Below are 17,971 nucleotides of genomic sequence, written 5' to 3'. Positions count from 1 at the left end.
CATTCGGACCATCAGGCTCGGCTATGCGATTCAGTTCGCCCGGCGTCCCCCCAAGTTTCGGGCCATCCACTCCACTACAGTGAGAGCAGCCAATGCCCATGTCTTGCACGTGGAGATCGCAGTCCTACTGGCGAAGGACGCGATAGAGTCGGTCCCTCCAGCCGATATGAGGTAGGGCACTACAGTCCCTACTTCATTGTACCCAAGAAAGGTGGTGGGTTACGACCGATCTTGGACCTGCCAGTTTTAAATCGGAGCCTACACAAGCTACCGTTCAAAATGCTCACGCAGAAACGCATTTTCGAATGCATCCGTCCCCAAGATTGGTTTGCAGCGATCGACCTGAAGGACGCGTACTTTCATGTCTCGGTTTCTGCGCTTTGCGTTCGAGGGTCGAGCATATCAGTACAAGGTCCTGCCCTTCGGGCTGGCCCTGTCTCCCCGTGTCTTCATGAAAGTCACGGAGGGGGCCCTTGTTCCCATGAGAACAGGGCGTTCGCATTCTCAACTATCTCGAAGACTGGCTCATACTAGCACACTCACGAGATCAGTTATGCGAACACAGGGACCTCGTGCTCAGGCACCTCAGCCAGCTGGGCCTTCAGGTCAACTGGGAAAAGAGCAAACTCCCCCCCATGCAGAGGATCTCTTTTCTCGGTATGGAGTTGGATTCGGTCACAAAGACAGCGAGCCTCACAGAGCAACGCGCTCAGTCGGTGCTGAACTGCTTGAACACGTTCAAAGGCAGGACGGCAGTCCCAATGAAATTCTTTCAGAGGCTCCTGGGGCATATGGCAGTGGCAGCAGCGGTAACTCCGCTCGGGCTGCTTCATATGAGACCGCTTCAGCACTGGCTTCACGGCCGAGTCCCGAGATGGGCGTGGCATCACGGCACTTACCGGGTGGCAATCACACCGGAGTGCCACCAGACCTTCAGTCCATGGTCAGACCCCTCGTTCCTTCGGGCAGGAGTCCCCTTGGAACAGGTGTCCAGGCATGCTGTGGTGTTCACAGAGGCCTCTGCCACCGGCTGGGGTGCCACGTACAACGGGCTGCAGTGTCAGGGGTGTGGACGGACCCCCAACTGCATTGGCACATCAACTGCCTCGAGTTGCTTGCAGTACGTCTCGCTCTGAGCCGCTTAACCTGTTAAGCTGCAACCCCACTTTTGAAAAATCCCCAGAAATGACATACCCAAACTGAAACAGATACAGTTCATGATCCCTTTGCACTAAAAGCACAAGTATGATCTCATTTGAAAGCTGACACCTGGCAGTTTATTGTAAATGTAGAATTAATTATTGTCATAATGAAAAAAAAAAAATAGTTATAAATAGCTTCAAAATTTTGTAAAGTTATTAGAAATGTATTTTTATGAAACATTTTCATGAAAATAAAATTGAAGTTGACACTGTAGCAATCTAGAAATGCACTGCAGCTAAAGCCACATGTCTGACCATGTTATATGTACAATATGAAGATGATAAGTCTAAAACTCTGTATTTAGTTAAATGTTTTTCAAGATCATGTCATGACTTTATTTTGATTAGACTCTAAAAATGCTACTGATGTTTAGTCATCTTCTAAGTCATCTATTCAGTCTTTTGTCTCTATTGTTTTGTGGTGCAAACGAGCCCCATTCAGTCTCAGTCTCCCCCTGCACACATTCACACCTCTCCAGCCTGGTTATGGCTCTAAATATGCATTTCTTTTGTCTGCATTATAGCTACTAACGACTGGCTATTCACAGGCTATTCATAGGGTTTCAATCCCTAAATTCTTTTATCAAAGTTCTCACTGTATCTAACTGTATAAAATGCCCTTCTGGAATAAAGAAACATTTCAGCAAGCATTCCTATTTAGAAACAAAATCATAAAAGATAACTTCTAGGTTGCAGGTGCACCTAGGCTAGCTAGCATGTTAGCTTAGCACACCATCAATACACGACAATTTATGAGATTAAAACCATGTTTGTGCTCCTTAAAACCATGTTTGTGCTCCAAACTTACTTTATAACGCAAGCTGAGTGTTTTAAATAATCTTCTGTGATCTAATTTGGCTTCAGATAAAAAAAACAGACAGAAAATATACTATTGTATGGTGTTCTGCACAATGATATTCTATATAGATTAGCATTACATTATAAATATAATCTATTATTATGAAAATACCTGGCATGGCTTGAAAAACACAGGTAACTCAAATATCATTGCAATCATGTTTATTATCTTCAAAACATCTTTATCTGCATGTTACAGCGCGAACTCTGTAGCTTTGTGTGTATCAGTGACGTCCTGGAATGTCACATGATCATGGCTCTTCTTCATGTTCCATATATGGACAATTATTGTGCATAATAGCGCCCTCAGGCTGTTGGTATGGATTGAAAACACAGTATCAGAGTATCCAATCGCTCATAATGATTACATCGACGCATTTGGGTATAAATTCAATAAATATTATTCCTGTCTATAGAAATCTGATGTAAACCTTTGAGAATATATCAATATTTCTCCAAATCTGCACATTTTTGAGCTAAAGCCCTGAGGGACGTTGTTTTGTGTATCGCTGTCATGACGACAGCACGGGAGTTTTTTATGAATGGAACAGGCTGACGCGCATAATTCATATTAAAGGTATCGACTCATTTTTTCATTTCATAACTCCTGACACAAATTAAGAAATAACTGTCGCTATAAGTTTTTCAGAATACAATAGTGGTCAAATACTGAAACTTGAGTCTTATATCTTTTTAATGATGTATAGTTTGTCAAGGTATAACATTAAATCTGATAGTAACTTTGAACTATATATATAAAAAAACGCTTCAGTGTGCCGACGCACTGGTGAGGCTTAACAGGTTAAAAAGGCCGCTGCAGGGCAGAGACGTGCTGGTCCGAACGGACAACACTGCGACCGTTGCGTACATCAACCGTCAAAGGTGGTCTACGCTCCCGTCGCATGTCGCAACTCGCCCGCCATCTCCTCCTTTGGAGTCAGAAGCATCTGAGGTCGCTTCGAGCCATGTATGTCCCCGGTGTGCTCAACCGTGTGGCTGACGAGCTATCATGAGCTGTGCTCCCGGGAGAATGGCGACTCCACCCCCAGGCGGTTCAGCTGATCTGGAGAGAGTTCGGAGAGGCTCAGGTAGACCTGTTTGCCTCCTCAGAGACCTCCCACTGCCAGTTGTTTTACTCCCTGACCGAGCGAACACTCGGCACGGATGCACTGGCACACAGCTGGCCCCGGGGACTCCGCAAATATGCATTTCCCCCAGTGAGCCTACTTGCACAGATCCTGTGCAAAGTCAGGGAGGACGAGGAGCAGGTCCTTCTGGTGGCTCCCTATTGGCCCACCCGGACTTGGTTCCCAGAACTCATGCTCCTCGTGACAGTCCCTCCCTGGCCCATTCCTCTGAGGAAGGATCTTCTGACTCAGAGACGGGCCACCCTATGGCACCCGCGTCCAGAACTCTGGAAACTCCATGTCTGGTCCCTGGACGGGACGCAGAGGTTCTAGGTGACTTACCCCCAGAGGTACTTAACACCATCACTTCTGCGTAAGCGCCATCTACGAGATGTGCGTACGCCTTGAAGTGGAACCTGTTCGTCGAGTGGTGTTCCTCCCACAGATAGGACCCCCGAAGATGTTCGATAGGGTCAGTGCTTTCCTTGTTGCAGCAAGGGTTGGAGTGAAAGCTGTCTCCCTCCACCCTTAAAGTACATGCTGCTGCTATTTCAGCATATCATGACCACATAGATGGCAAAACAGTTGGAAAGCACGACCTGGTCGTCAAGTTCCTTAGGGGGGCGAGACGATTAAATCCTCCTTGTCCCCCCTCCATACCCTCTTGGGACCTTTCCCTGGTGCTCCGAGGACTTCAGGATGCTCCCTTTGAGCCTTTGCAGTCAGCAGACTTAAAGCTTCTCTCCTTGAAGACTTTGCTGCTCATTGCACTGGCCTCGATCAAGAGGTTAGGGGACCTGCAAGCATTTACGGTCAACGAATCGTGCCTAGATTTCGGGCCAGGTGACAACCATGTTGTACTGAGACCCCGGCCTGGCTATATGCCCAAGGTTCCTACCACTACCTTTAGAGATCAGGTAGTGAACCTGCAAGCGCTGCCCCTGGAGGAGGCAGACCCAGCCCTGGCTTTGCTTTGTCCCGTTCGCGCTCTGCGTATGTACGTGGACAGAACTCAAAGCGTCAGGACCTCAGACCAGCTCTTTGTCTGTTACGGAGGCCAGCAGAAGGGAAAGGCTGTCTCCAAGCAGAGGATGGCCCACTGGATAGTGGATGCCATCGCCTTGACTTACCAAGCTCAAGGTGTGCCCTGCCCGCTCAGGTTGCATGCACACTCCACGAGAGGCGTTGCATCCTCCTGGGCGCTGGCACGTGGATCCTAGCTAACAGATATCTGTAGAGCTGCGGGCTGGGTGACACCTAACACGTTCGCTAGATTCTATAGCCTACGTGTAGAGCCTGTGTCCTCCCGTGTTCTCGCCCTAAACGGGTAGAAGCACTGTGAGTACCGGTTCTGTCGGCTTGCTGCACCCTACTGTGCACCCTTATTGCTCCAGAGTCAAAACCTGTTGAGTCCTCCAAACACCCTCGGCCCGGACATGGCGGAGCGTCTGGTGCCAGGCCTTTATCCGCTGAATCCTTGAGAACTGGGTCTAGGCTGGGTCCCATATGTGTGACCCTACAGGGATTCCATATGTGTATATTCTCCACAGCTGCTCCTAAACGGAAGCCCGTGCCTTTCCCTTGGTCTAAGTCACCCATTATTCATATGCAGTACAACCCTCGGGTTAGTCCATATGTCTATTCCCACATAACTCTCCTTAAGAATGTGGCTCCCGCAGCGTTCCCCTCCCTCAGATCGGGCACGCTTTCCCAGTGTTATCCAATAATCTCACTGTATGGGTTATCACGGAACAACAGTGACGGGTACTCTCTGTGTAAGCCCTCTCCTGTTGTCCTTCCAGGCAAGAAGGTGTGGAGGCTTACACAGGGCACTGGATGGGGTGCAGCAGCTGTGGTGCTTTGGTAGGGATTCCTATTCGTCGTTCACCACGACGTACGTCGTAGTGACCGGATGATAGGGAACGTCTCGGTTACATATGGATGTGGATCTTTGCTTTATGTGGTTGTTCATAAGTTTGCTCATGCAAGCCATATAATCGCATATTATACATGAAATATCCACTTATTGCCGGGTGATTGTGACTTCACACATCATTTTCACATGGAAACGAGCCTGGTTAGGACACAGTGTGACATTTTGTCTGCCAGTGCGATCAGCAAGATGAGGCAAAATTGCCCGCCACTGCGCAAAAATACCTGCATGCCATTACATGCTGTACCTGCAAAAGGAAATCAACAGATAATGTGACATCACGAGTTCATTTCTGAGATAAGCATCTGGAAAAAATCTGATCTCTGTCTATGAGGATCATTGATGTGAAATAAGGAAGGCTGTAAAGAGACGGAGAGAGAGACGAAAGCATATCTGATTCTTGGTGCTCATTAAATTTTACTGCTCATGTCGACAGACTGAACTCGGTGATCGCTTATTTCGCAGCCTAGAAAACGCACTGTGTGACATTTGCAGGTGGTGACTTATGCAATTTTCAAACCTGGACTAGCAATCTTGTGTTTATGTAAAACTTGAAGGTTAATTTGAGAATGACAGCAAGTGCGGTGACTAGCAAGGGGCAGCTGAATTTTTATTTAGCCGTAATAGCTAACATACTATCTTTTAAGCCCACTGACTTACAGGAAATAGAAAAAAAAAAAAAAAATGAGAGAGAAAGCTAAATAGCCATGATGAAACGGGAAGGAATAGGCTCTAATCTAGAGATGACCGTGCATTGAGACATGCAATTGAGAACTGTCATGTGATTTCCTTTTAGCAAAGCTGACATTAGCTCCTTTTTGACAGGTTTATAGACATTAATATACGACTGTCACTGCCCGAGTCTCATCTCTTGATGTTGTCAAGTGGTTCCTGTCAAAAACACAGGAAATAGAGAGTTTCAAGTATACGTTAGAGATCTGACGTGTGTTACACAGACAAGTCACTCACGCAGATGCGAATCAACAGGGTGTGAAATTTTAGATCTCAACCCATTCTCCCATCGCAGATTGACAAAATTGTCCCAATGTTTTGTCAGGGGCAGAGATCTTTCTGTGATCACTCCCCATTAAAGCAACCCCTTGTGAAAATAGGAGCATTTGACTGTATTTAATGTGCACTTGTAGTGTACTTAAAATCTTATAAAAGCTTTTTTAAGTACATTTAAAAAATTAAATAAAATTCAATTTATCATAAATGCTTGTCAGCATTTGGCAGTACACTAACTATATTTCAGAGATAATATTATGAAATATAAAGATGTACAGTACTTAAATCCTACTTAAGTTGGTAAAAAAAAAAAAAAAAAAACACTTTTCAACTAATTCATATAAATTTAAATAGTTTATTTAATTGAAAATAACATGCAATAAAGTATCCGAAAACATTACATTCAGTTTGCAGTTTTCACTTGCAAGTTCTCTTTTTAAAAGTATGCTAAAGTGCACTTCTCTTTCACAATTTCTTTTTTCATACTGAGTCTTTTTTAAAGCTAAAGAAGACTCCAGCAGGGTAAACACAGTAACGACAGTCCTGTCTACGCAACTGTATTGTCCACTTGCGCAATTACCCACTCGACTGTGACAATCTAGTCTATTAGGTATTTGCTGATTCTGACATGTTACACTGGGTCCTCAGTGATGCCTTATTTTTGAACACACAGCAGACTAGGGGCGCTGTGACAAGCCCCTGAACGTGATTGGAGAAAAGCTAACTTGTTAACTAATGCTTCAGAGTTATTCATGCTGCAGGCTCTAGTCGTGACAAAATTGGTTTTGGAAGTTAATAAATCTGGACTAGATGGCTTACAGTGATTTTCTACAAAAGTGCATCTCATCTAGGAGATGTGTCCTATTTATACTTGCAGTACACTATGTAGCCACGTTTACATTTATATATTTTCAGAGGAATGTTTCTAACTCACATTAGAAAGGTTGCTAGGCCCTTGCTAGGGTGTTCTGGGTAGGGTGGTTGTTAGGGTGTTATGGGTGGCGGCTAGGATGTTGCTAGAATGTTCTAAATAAGGCATTGCTAAGGCATTGTTAGGGTGTTATGTGTGGTTGCTAGGGCTTTGCTAGGTTTTTATGAATAGGCTAATAGCCTATATGTGGTTGGTAGAGCATCAAGGGTGGTCGCTAGAGTATTGTTAGGGTGTTCTTGTTGTTGCTAGGGTTTTTTGGGTGTTTTTTTTTATGGCTTAATATGGTGTTATGAGAAGGATGTTATACATTAGGTGGTTGCTAGATTGTTATGAGGAAGGTGTTATAGGTGGTTGGTAGAGTGTTAAGGGTGGTTGCTAGAGTGTTGCTATAGGGTGTTCATGTTGTTGCTAGGGTGTGTTGTGTGGTTGCTCTGGCATTACTAGGGTGTTATGAGAAGGATGTTATACATTAGGTGGTTGCTAGATTGTTATGAGTAATGTGTAATAGGTGGTCGCTAGAGTGTTGCTATAGGGTGTTCATGTTGTTTCTAGGGTGTGTTGTGTGGTTGCTATGGCATTAATAGGGTGTTATGAGAAGAATGTTATACATTAGGTGGTTGCTAGATTGTCATGATTAAAGTGTTATAGGTGGTCGCTAGAGTGTTGCTAGGGTGTTCTTGTTGTTGCTAGGGTGTGTTGTGTGGTTGCTCTGGCATTACTAGGGTGTTATGAGAAGGATGCTATACATTAGGTGGTTGATAGATTGTTATGAGTAAGGTGTTATATAGGTGGTTGGTAGAGTGTTGCTAGGCTGTTCTTGTTGTTGCTAGGGTGTTTTGGGTGGTTGCTATGGCATTAACAGGGTGTTATGAGAAGGATGTTATACATTAGGTGGTTGTTAGATTGTTATGAGTAATGTGTAATAGGTGGAGTGTTGCTCGGGTGCTCTTGTTGTTGCTAGGGTGTGTTATGTGGTTGCTCTGGCATTTACTAGGGTATTATGAGAAGGATGTTATACTTTAGGTGGTTTCTAGATTGTTATGAGTAAGGTGTTATGTGTTGTGTTGTAAAGTGGTTGGTAGAGTGTTCAGGGTGGTCGCAAGAGTATTGCTAGGGTGTTCTTGTTGTTGCTAGGGTCTTATGAGAAGGATGTTATACTGTACATTGGGTGGATTCTATGGAATTGCAATGGTGTTGGTCAGATGGCTTCAACTCTGGGGACCAACAGTCCCTGTGTCCAAGGGGCCCACAGTCATGCAGAGTTCAGTTCCAACCCTGATCAAACAAGCCTGAAGCAGCTAATCAAGCTCATCAGGATCACTTGAAAATAGGTTGGAAATAAACTTTGCAGGACAGTGGGTCTCCAGGAGCAATGTAGAAAATGAGTCGAAATGAGAGGGTGTTTTCAGTACATTCTCTATGAGAGCTGAGTGGCATATCTTACACAGGTGATTGTGGGATCGCCAGTGAAGCAAAGTGACAAGTCAAAAATGTATAAAAATTCATGCAAATGAGAGGCAAAAACATAGGTTTCAGCCAGTCGCTATGGTGAAGGCAGTGAGGTTTGTCGTATACATTTCACGTCATTGCATAGCAGATTACAATGTTAAATTCAGATCTCAAGATTATAACTCGTTGCTAGTGGATCCACAAGGTAATAGACTTGCTCTATCAAGCACCACAAGTAAAATGCACTCACCTGGTCCTCAAAAGAAAGTGCTTGTCCCACATCTCGAGGGAAACCATCTATAACAATACCGCTGGCCTCTGAGATCTTCATGATCTTCTGCTTGATCTCAGTTATGGTAGTTTCCTAATGGGAATGAATAAACGTACTCAGGTAAAAATAATGCAAATAATAAAAAAATAAAGAAAAATGCTGTAGCAACATTGAAATTTTTACAGACTGAAACTAAATTGGCAGTAATAAACCTCATTTCTGTAGCAATTTTGTCCTCATAGATCAAGTACCTGCTTTGTAATTCTGGGCTATTTTAAACAGCACAGTGAATCAGCTTGTATGAAAGATGGTGGCATGACTTTTTAGATGATTTGGTCTTCAAAGGCAGTTATTCCATAATTCACAAGAGTATTTTAGATCTTTCCCTGAATTTCTTTAAGCATCTTTCTGAAAGGGTTAAATTAATAAATAATACATATCAACTTGGTGACATATCCCATTATGTGTGATTTCTAGTGTAATGGAGGAGTGCAGCGACATTTTCAGATAATTTTAATGTTCCTAAGCGCTGGAGGGAGAATATATTCAAGCGCAGCAAATCGAATGATGGCATTATTTACGACTGAGATCTAGCGTCAGTACCAGATTGTTCTAAAAATAAGTCTTACATCAGTCATCATTTGTTGCTCAGTATGGAATGTAATTTGCATGACCAAATGCTATTTTTTACAGTTTTCTGTCACTATATGAAGCGATCCAGGCACGGTTCAAAGCAGAGGATATTTTTAGAATGCAAGACGACCGCCAACCACATGATATCATTATGACATCAAATCCATCCAGAAATACAGCCAGTTATCCTAATTTGCAAATCTGTTTGTGGTTTTGATAGAGTTGATGATAAAATGCATGAAAGTTCTGTTCGGTCTGCTGTGCATCTGAATCAGTAATCGACATTAGATTACATGATATGTGTCTGTGTGGCATCAAAGGTAAACAAACTGTATATTTGCTGCTTTGATTCACCATTTACACATAGTAAAATTGCTCTGAATTGCCGAATTCATCAATAAGCTTACCCATACCGAGTGAAAGTTCCCTGCATGGGTGTTTAATTCAACAGTATAGTGCAATAAACTCTAAAAATCCCCCAAAAATCATGGAAAACGATTAATCCAAATATGTATTTAAAAGTATAGTTTTCGTGAAGTATAATAATCTAAAGTTTTCACCTTGGACTTAATTCAAATTAAACTCTCCTTTTTTGCTGCTGGACCTCTAAGATTTCAATTATTTCCTGAAATGAAAAAGAGATCTTCACAATTTACTCACAGCTGCATCTTAATGTTTTTTCCTTGCAAGTTTAGTGGTCTTTCCTGTATTTTAATCTTATCATTTGTTTTTCTGGTATTCAGAAATAATCCCAGCAAACACAGAACATTCCCCTAATGTTATAGCGTATGATTCCCATATGATTTTTTTTTTTTTTTTCAGGAAACAATTCCAAACATTCTCAACATTCTCTTTAGGTTCTATTTTTGCAACCATAAACTTGCAGGAAAGTTTTGTGTGACAAACTAAAAACTGACACGGAACATCTAATTAATATTTTTTATTTATTTATTTATTTAACCATAAATTAACCTTAATGTTAGAGGAACGCTCTCCAAACCTAAAATGAACATTCAATTTATTAAAACCAATTTCCTGGCAAGGAAGGAATGCTATCTGATACATTGCGTTTCTCTACTTTAGAAAAATTCAGAAAGAGATGCTTACAGAAGTTAGAAAGTAAGAAAAGGGAAGTAAATAATTGCCTGAAGAGATGTGAGAGAAGATTTGCCACAGTGAATTTATTTTTCACACTGTGAGAGCAGAATAAAAAGAAAAAAAGCCAAGAACCCACGACACGAAGCTTGGTAAGACGAAAGGGTCTGATATCAATACCACATGCATTATAATATTTTACTGACGAATAAAAATAGCATGTCACAGTCTGTCAAAATGATGTATAAATAATTATTCATAGCGCAAACTCAGATAGCATCATCAACATGATTCCTGCGTATTGCTTTACTGAGACTAGACTGGCCAAGTTGCTGACAAAAAGATGTTTAGAACAAATTGTTTTCATTGCTTAGTTTCAATATATTTTAGCACTGGTAAAGAAGTTTGGAGATTTAAAAGAAAGCTTTATCATGATACAAACCTAACAATAAATCTGATTTGCGACGTTTCCGCTTATACGTTCCCTTTTACAGTCTGGGAAAAGTCTCCTTTGCTTCCCTAATCCAGGATGGCATTAGTGGAAAGTGGCTTTATTTCTCTGGCTGTGTCAAGAAGCTCGACTCAACCTGTGTCTCAGTACAAAGGTGCATTTAATGCAGCTAAGGATTAAATGACATTGGGTTGGTCATTTTATCCCCAAGTCAATAATCTTTGCAGATAGACTGCCCCCTCTAAAAACGTACAAAGCATTTCTGGAGTTCCTCAGGGAATCAACACCCAGTAGGAGGTCTTCTGTTTCTCTTTCAAAAGCCTCCTCGCTAAAATATGGTGCCCTCATTTCCAGAGCCACACACTTCTGTGCTCAGTTCTCAAATGGAACTTAACATGCAGGAAAGGGTGTGTGGGTACATTGCTATAGAGAGGGAATTTAGGAAGTGCTGCTATTGTCAGGTCTGGTAATATAAACAGAATGACGAAATGCAGTAAGCTCTTTAAAAACAGTCACTTTATTCATAGAGTCCGAAAATAGCTATTTTGGATTCGTGTTAAAAAGTCTACAAGCCACTTTAAACCCACTCTTAATTTTGATTCTACTGTACAGGTATCAGTGTAAATGAGGCCTAAGTTACTTTGTTCATTCTAATGCCTGATCTGTGCCCAGTGATTTCTGATATGTAATGATTAATGTAGGCTAGTCAGATGTTCTTTGTATATGTGTCAGTAAATCAAACCAGTGACTAAACGGTCAACTTCACATTGTTTCTCTTAGTAGGATGGAAATAATCTGTTATTTAAACTGTGAATAAATTATATATAGAAAGCTATCAAAAAAACGCTCCCTTTACTGGAGCTGTCAATCAAATGAATTAAAGCAAAAATATGATTAAAATGGTGAAAACAGGTCCTACAATATAATTTTTTCCTTATACAGATATGTATTTTAACCTAAAATGTTGATGTTAAAAAGTCATGAATCATGGACATATCACCTAACTATTTGTTAATGGGCAATTTCAATGGTAATTTAAAAAAATAAAATAAATAAAATACTGTAAATAACATTACAGGACAGTGGAAAGATGTGTACCCTCTCAAAACATATTCAATTACCGGTGTGAGTTTTTGACCTTTACATACTGTCTTTATGTACAGTACATACTGTACCTGTGGTGCCAGTTCCCCATTGGTGATGATCCTGGCAATCAGACTCCATTTTCTGTTGCTGGTGGCGTTATGGATCATCTTCTTTCTGAGAAGCTCGCCCACTGAGACATATTCAAAGCCATAGCGCTCGGCAATCTTCAGACACTGTGTACCTTTACCGCTGCCTGGGCCACCTGTTTGGGAAGACAGCAGAGAGACATTTGAACCTGTACTGACTCACTCGCATATATGCAATGTAGGTATTTGAAAGATAACTTTCATATTTGGTAAAGTAATATTCAGATAAACAACACAATTTCATACTGCTTTAAAAAAAAACATTTCATTAAAGAAGTTAATGTTAAGTAACTTAAATATTAGTGGTTTTAACCAGTGTTTTGAACAAATCGGTTGAGTGAATTATTCAACGACACTCATACAGACAGTTAATTGTTTTAATCCTGAATGAATTATTGCTTTTTAACAAATCTGTTAGACCTATCATTCATAAAGACAGTCACTTATCACCACCTTTGGGCGTAACAATCTAACCTGCATAAAGAATCACTGAAAAATATATGTACCACCTATTTCACTCATATTCCCTTTTCAGTGAGTATGCAGTTAGTATGCGGGTATGTATGCATTGTGGAAGCAGGATGGGCTCATAGGCGGAAAACTTCCTTGCTTTACCCAGGGCAGAAAGTCATATGTCGACGGTAGTAGATGATGCACTGTCATGTCAATCCATGTTCGGTTTGACCACGAGTTATCACTTTAATTCAGCGTGTGTGCAGCACAGGAAAATTAGACCCGGTAAGGAAACATTCTCTGGGATCCTGCAATGCACTTGCCGCGCCACATCCGTGTGCTAATGAATGAATGTTCTAACCCAGGGGTGTCCAATCCTGCTCTTGGAGCGCCACTGTCCTGCAGAGTTCATGCTGCATTCACGCCATGTCGTAATTACCGTAGTATCAAGATGACAACGCATGACATTATATTTGGAGCTGTTCACATTCTCGTACTGGAAATTATGAATTTCCATGACAACACTAGCAACACCTAAATTTAGGAAAAGTAGGAGCTCTCAAAGAATTCCCATCTTACAAGCTGTAATTAAGAGCTCTACAAGCACACGTTTTACAAGTTGAAATCACGTAATTGCTGTAATTATGACATGGCGTCAACGCACCTTTAAACTTTAAATACACCTGAACCAGCAAATCAATGTCTTACTAGACATAGGAACTTTCAGACAGGTGTGTTGAGGCAAGCTTAAAGGGATGGTTCAGAGTAAAATCAACCAAGGGTCCTTTGCACCATGACCTCGAGCCAAACACCCCCCCCCCCCCTCCCATCCCCCGAAGCCTTTTTTTCCTTAGTCGAACATTATTCAAGTTAGAGCTTATTTCGAGATATCAGCCGAATGGCTTAGTGCAGGTGCTAATGGATCCTATGATGTATCTCGTAAATGACTCCACTAATAATGCCCAGAATGGTACCAAACTTCTACAGTAGTACAAATAGGTTCTGTCCTTATAAAACGAGGCATTGGAAAGTTTGTAAGTACATCAGGAGTTTATTTAAATAACACTTGCCTGATGGCTAATGCTACTGCTAACCTGCACGTCGAGGTCACTTCAGTGGTTTGGGAAAAGCACGTAAAAGTCCTGGCAGAAAGCGATGCATAAGGATGTAGTGTAACGACAAATTATTATTTTTTCCGAAATGTTAACAACTTAGTGTTAACTAATAATTGTTGCAAACTGGTACTACCAACAAAATATTAGTGCATTCCTGGAACTGGGCGTCGTTACACTACATCCTTATGCATCGCTTTCAGTAGAATTTTATCGTTTAAAACTCATCTTTGATCACCAAAATGACATATTTAAACAGGTTTTCCTCGATCAAAAAAATATATATTTTCACCTCCGCTCACTCACACAAGCCTCCACTCACTCACACCAGCTCAGAGATCCACTCGTTGATAATCACACGATTGATTGGTTACAAGTTCGTTTCTGACGTCAGAAACACCAGCGATTATAAACCGCGTTTTTGAGACTGTCTTCTGTTCACAGCAGTTTTAAAGAGAAAATACTTTTGTATGTTTTGAGCAATGGTGTCAACTTATGAATTTGCACATGGTTTGTCTTAAAGCTTATTAAAAAAACACCACATAGACATTAAAACAACATTAAAAACTTGATTTTCACCACAGGGGGACTTTAAATTGCATCCAGGTTATTAGCAACATATGATGTGTGAGTGTGTATCCCGCCTTTGATCTCAGAGGTGTCTGATCCACTACGAGAAGAGAGAATTTTCAGTCTTGCCTGCACTTTTTTCAATCCTCCCTTCACTGCAGCCACCTACTCTCGCCTAAATTTCAGGTGGCACAGGATCTCAAATGAGCCTATTGTGCAGAAAATCAGCACTGTGATTGACAAGACGAATGCAATCTTAAGAATCGGCTACGGGGCGGAGTGTGCAACTGAACTGGTTTGGATTTTTTTTTTTTACATCACACATCTGTAAGTTGAGTTCCAATCCAGACAGGTGGAGTGCACAAAACAATGAAATCAGCAAATTATAGGACTAGAATTAAGTGTGAGATAATAAAAAATATTTTCCCATAATCCCATATTTTACCAACAACATATATCAGTTATCAGGCTCAGTTTCAGCCACAGAAATGCATAAAAAAAAACAGTATTAGAACCCAGATAATATTAATAAATGAAATAGAAAGCCGATCAGTGACAGGAAACGATATAGCTAATATCTCAGTAAGATAATGCTGGAGGTGGGTGGTCACTCGACTGATGGAATATGCGCATTCATTTGCTTGTGGGTTACGCTCAGGCACAGATAACGTTTTCTCTCACAAATGACATCAGTTAACTTAGATACATGCATATGCTGTTCAGGGAAGTCTGATAAGGCAGGAGGGAAATGTCCAACTATCAGATATCTGTTAGCATCCGTACCACTCAGCGGCCTTGTTTACAGCAGGTATCTCAAATGCATCCCCACTGACCTCACATAATTGGATTTTGACAAGGGGAGGGTCTCTGATTTCATGATCCCATCATTCACTACGTCAGCAGTAAATCAGTCAGCAAACTGCTGTTCTCAAAAAAAGCCTACTAGAATTTAAATCTAACAAACACATTGTGAGCAGAAGACTCCCTATGTAAATAAACTAGGGATGTGCTATTAAACTTCTGACCAATTGAAACAGTTTTGGATTCATTTTCACTCTGTTCTGTTCCTGTTCTGCCAGCCTTAGTTCTCTATTTAATTTTCCTTTGTTCTCGTTTTCCCGCCACTGGTTAGTTTCAGTGGTTATTCATTATATGATTAAGTAGATAAATTACACCTGATTGCATTCAGTTCATTATCTTGTGTATTTAAGCCCTGCAGTTCTTTCTGTTCAGAGCTGAGCATCTCCGCAAACTAATAGAAAACAACCATAACAATCCTAGGTTCTTATTTAACACCGTGGCTAGACTAACAAATAAACAGATGTCTCCTGAACAAAATATTCCGTTAGAGTTTAGTAGTAATGATTTCATGAAGTTCTTCTCTGAGAAAATAGAAAACATCAGAACCACAATTGTAAACGTTCAATCCTCAATCGCGCCTTATAACTCAGCCTCAACTATCACCCCGCAAGAACAATTACAGTGCTTTACAACTATAGAACAAAAAGAGTTAAATAAACTTATCACTTCATCTAAAACAACAACATGTTTACTAGATCCTATACCAACTAAACTATTGAAAGAAGTGTTACCTGTAGTGGAACAGCCTCTCCTCAATATTATTAACTCGTCTTTATCATTAGGTTATGTTCCAAGAACATTTAAACTGGCAGTTATAAAACCTCTCATTAAGAAACCACAATTAGATCCACATAATATAGCAAATTATAGTCCCATTTCAAATCTACCTTTTATGTCTAAAATACTAGAAAAAGTTGTGTCCGCTCAACTGGGCTCCTTCTTGCAAGAAAATGACACCTATGAAAAGTTTCAGTCTGGGTTCAGGCCGCATCATAGCACTGAAACTGCGCTCGTTAAAATCACAAATGATTTACTTCTAGCTTCTGACCAAGGCTGTATCTCAATACTAGTTTTACTTGATCTTAGTGCTGCGTTCGATACTATAGATCATACAATACTCTTAGATCGACTACAAAATTATACTGGTGTTCAAGGACAAGCATTAAGCTGGTTTAGATCGTATTTATCTGACCGCTACCATTTTGTTTATTTAAATGGAGAAAAATCGATCATAACTCCAGTAAACTATGGAGTGCCGCAGGGATCTGTGTTAGGCCCTCTATTATTCTCAATATATATGCTGCCACTTGGAAATATTATAAGGAAACATGGAATTAGTTTCCATTGTTATGCTGATGACACTCAAATCTATATTTCATCACGGCCAGATGAAAACGCTAAATTATCCAAATTGACAGAGTGTGTTAAAGATATAAAAGATTGGATGACGCGCAATTTTCTTTTATTAAATCCAGATAAGACAGAGGTACTAATCATCGGTTCAAAAAACCACCCACAAAACCTCTCACAATACAACTTTAACATAGTAGGATGTCCTGTTACTTCATCCTCTACAGTAAAAGACCTGGGTGTTATACTTGACTGCAACCTGTCTTTTGAAAATCATATTTCATATGTTACAAAAACAGCCTTTTTCCACCTTAGAAACATTGCTAAGCTACGTAATATGCTATCAGTTTCTGACGCAGAAAAGTTAGTTCATGCATTCATGACCTCGAGACTAGATTACTGTAATGCTTTATTAGCTGGTTGTCCTGCATCCTCAATAAACAAGCTACAGTTAGTCCAAAATGCTGCCGCTAGAGTTCTAACTAGATCAAGAAAATATGATCATATAACACCAATTTTATCATCACTACATTGGTTACCTATAAAGTCCCGTATTAATTACAAGGTATTGTTACTGACTTATAAAGCCCTAAACGGCTTAGCTCCAGTCTATTTAACCGATCTTCTATCGCCCTATAATCCATCGCGGTCTTTAAGGTCACTAAATTCAAGGCTTTTGGTCATACCTAGGATATCCAGATCCACCAAAGGAGGGAGAGCATTTTCACATTTAGCTCCAAAACTCTGGAATAGCCTTCCTGATACTGTTCGTTGCTCAGACTCGCTCTCCCAGTTTAAAACTAGATTAAAGACGCATCTCTTCAGCCAGGCATTCATATAATATTTTTAATCTTACAGTTAAATCCAGTCTCTAGTTCATAAACGCCAGAGGAGAACTGGCCCCCGACTGAGCCCGGGTTCTCCCAAGGTTTTTTTTTTCTCCATTAGGTCACCTGATGGAGTTTTTCGGTTCCTTGCCACTGTTGCCTTTGGCTTGCTCAGTTGGGGATATTTGGATATTTAATTTAACTAATCAATCAACGATACTATTGATCAGCATTACCAAACATGGACGTTCCATTAGAAACAAACATTGATGTATTGTTTTAATTTATTACTGTGAAGCTGCTTTGATACAACCTATGTTGTGAAAAGCGCTATATAAATAAACTTGACTTGACTTGACTTGACTTACTGACAGCACTCCAAATTTACAAAAAAATGAGCTCAATGTTAAAATTGACCGGAGTTCTCCTTTAACCGATAATCCTATATATTTGAAAGCCGATAACCGATAAATTGGCAGATAAATTTAAATCCAAATTTTTAAATAATTTTTAAGAGTCTGATTACAAAAACAAAAGTCTCACCATTAAAATCCATGTCCCAAGCACACACTTATGATGTTCGCATTATAATTGTATGTAGCCTATAT

At 40.7% G+C, this 17,971-nt stretch overlaps 1 protein-coding gene across 2 annotated transcripts in view; it reads right to left on the bottom strand.

Moving 5' to 3' along the window:
- ak5 (adenylate kinase 5) overlaps window positions 1-17,971 on the bottom strand; it is a 106,023-nt gene that overhangs the window by 84,474 nt on the left and 3,578 nt on the right. For both annotated transcript variants that reach the window (XM_079877121.1, XM_079877122.1), the window contains exons 4-5: window positions 12,134-12,306; window positions 8,759-8,872 (exon numbers count right to left, since the gene is read on the bottom strand). In XM_079877121.1, coding sequence (XP_079733247.1) covers window positions 8,759-8,872; window positions 12,134-12,306 — 287 coding nt within the window. The remainder of the gene's footprint in view (window positions 1-8,758; window positions 8,873-12,133; window positions 12,307-17,971) is intronic.

Source organism: Squalius cephalus, assembly GCF_949319135.1.
Source record: "Squalius cephalus genome assembly, chromosome: 7".
NCBI classification, from domain to species: domain Eukaryota; kingdom Metazoa; phylum Chordata; class Actinopteri; order Cypriniformes; family Leuciscidae; genus Squalius; species Squalius cephalus.
The sequence above is the reverse complement of the archived record's forward strand: the minus strand, read 5'-3'. Positions and strand labels throughout refer to the sequence as shown.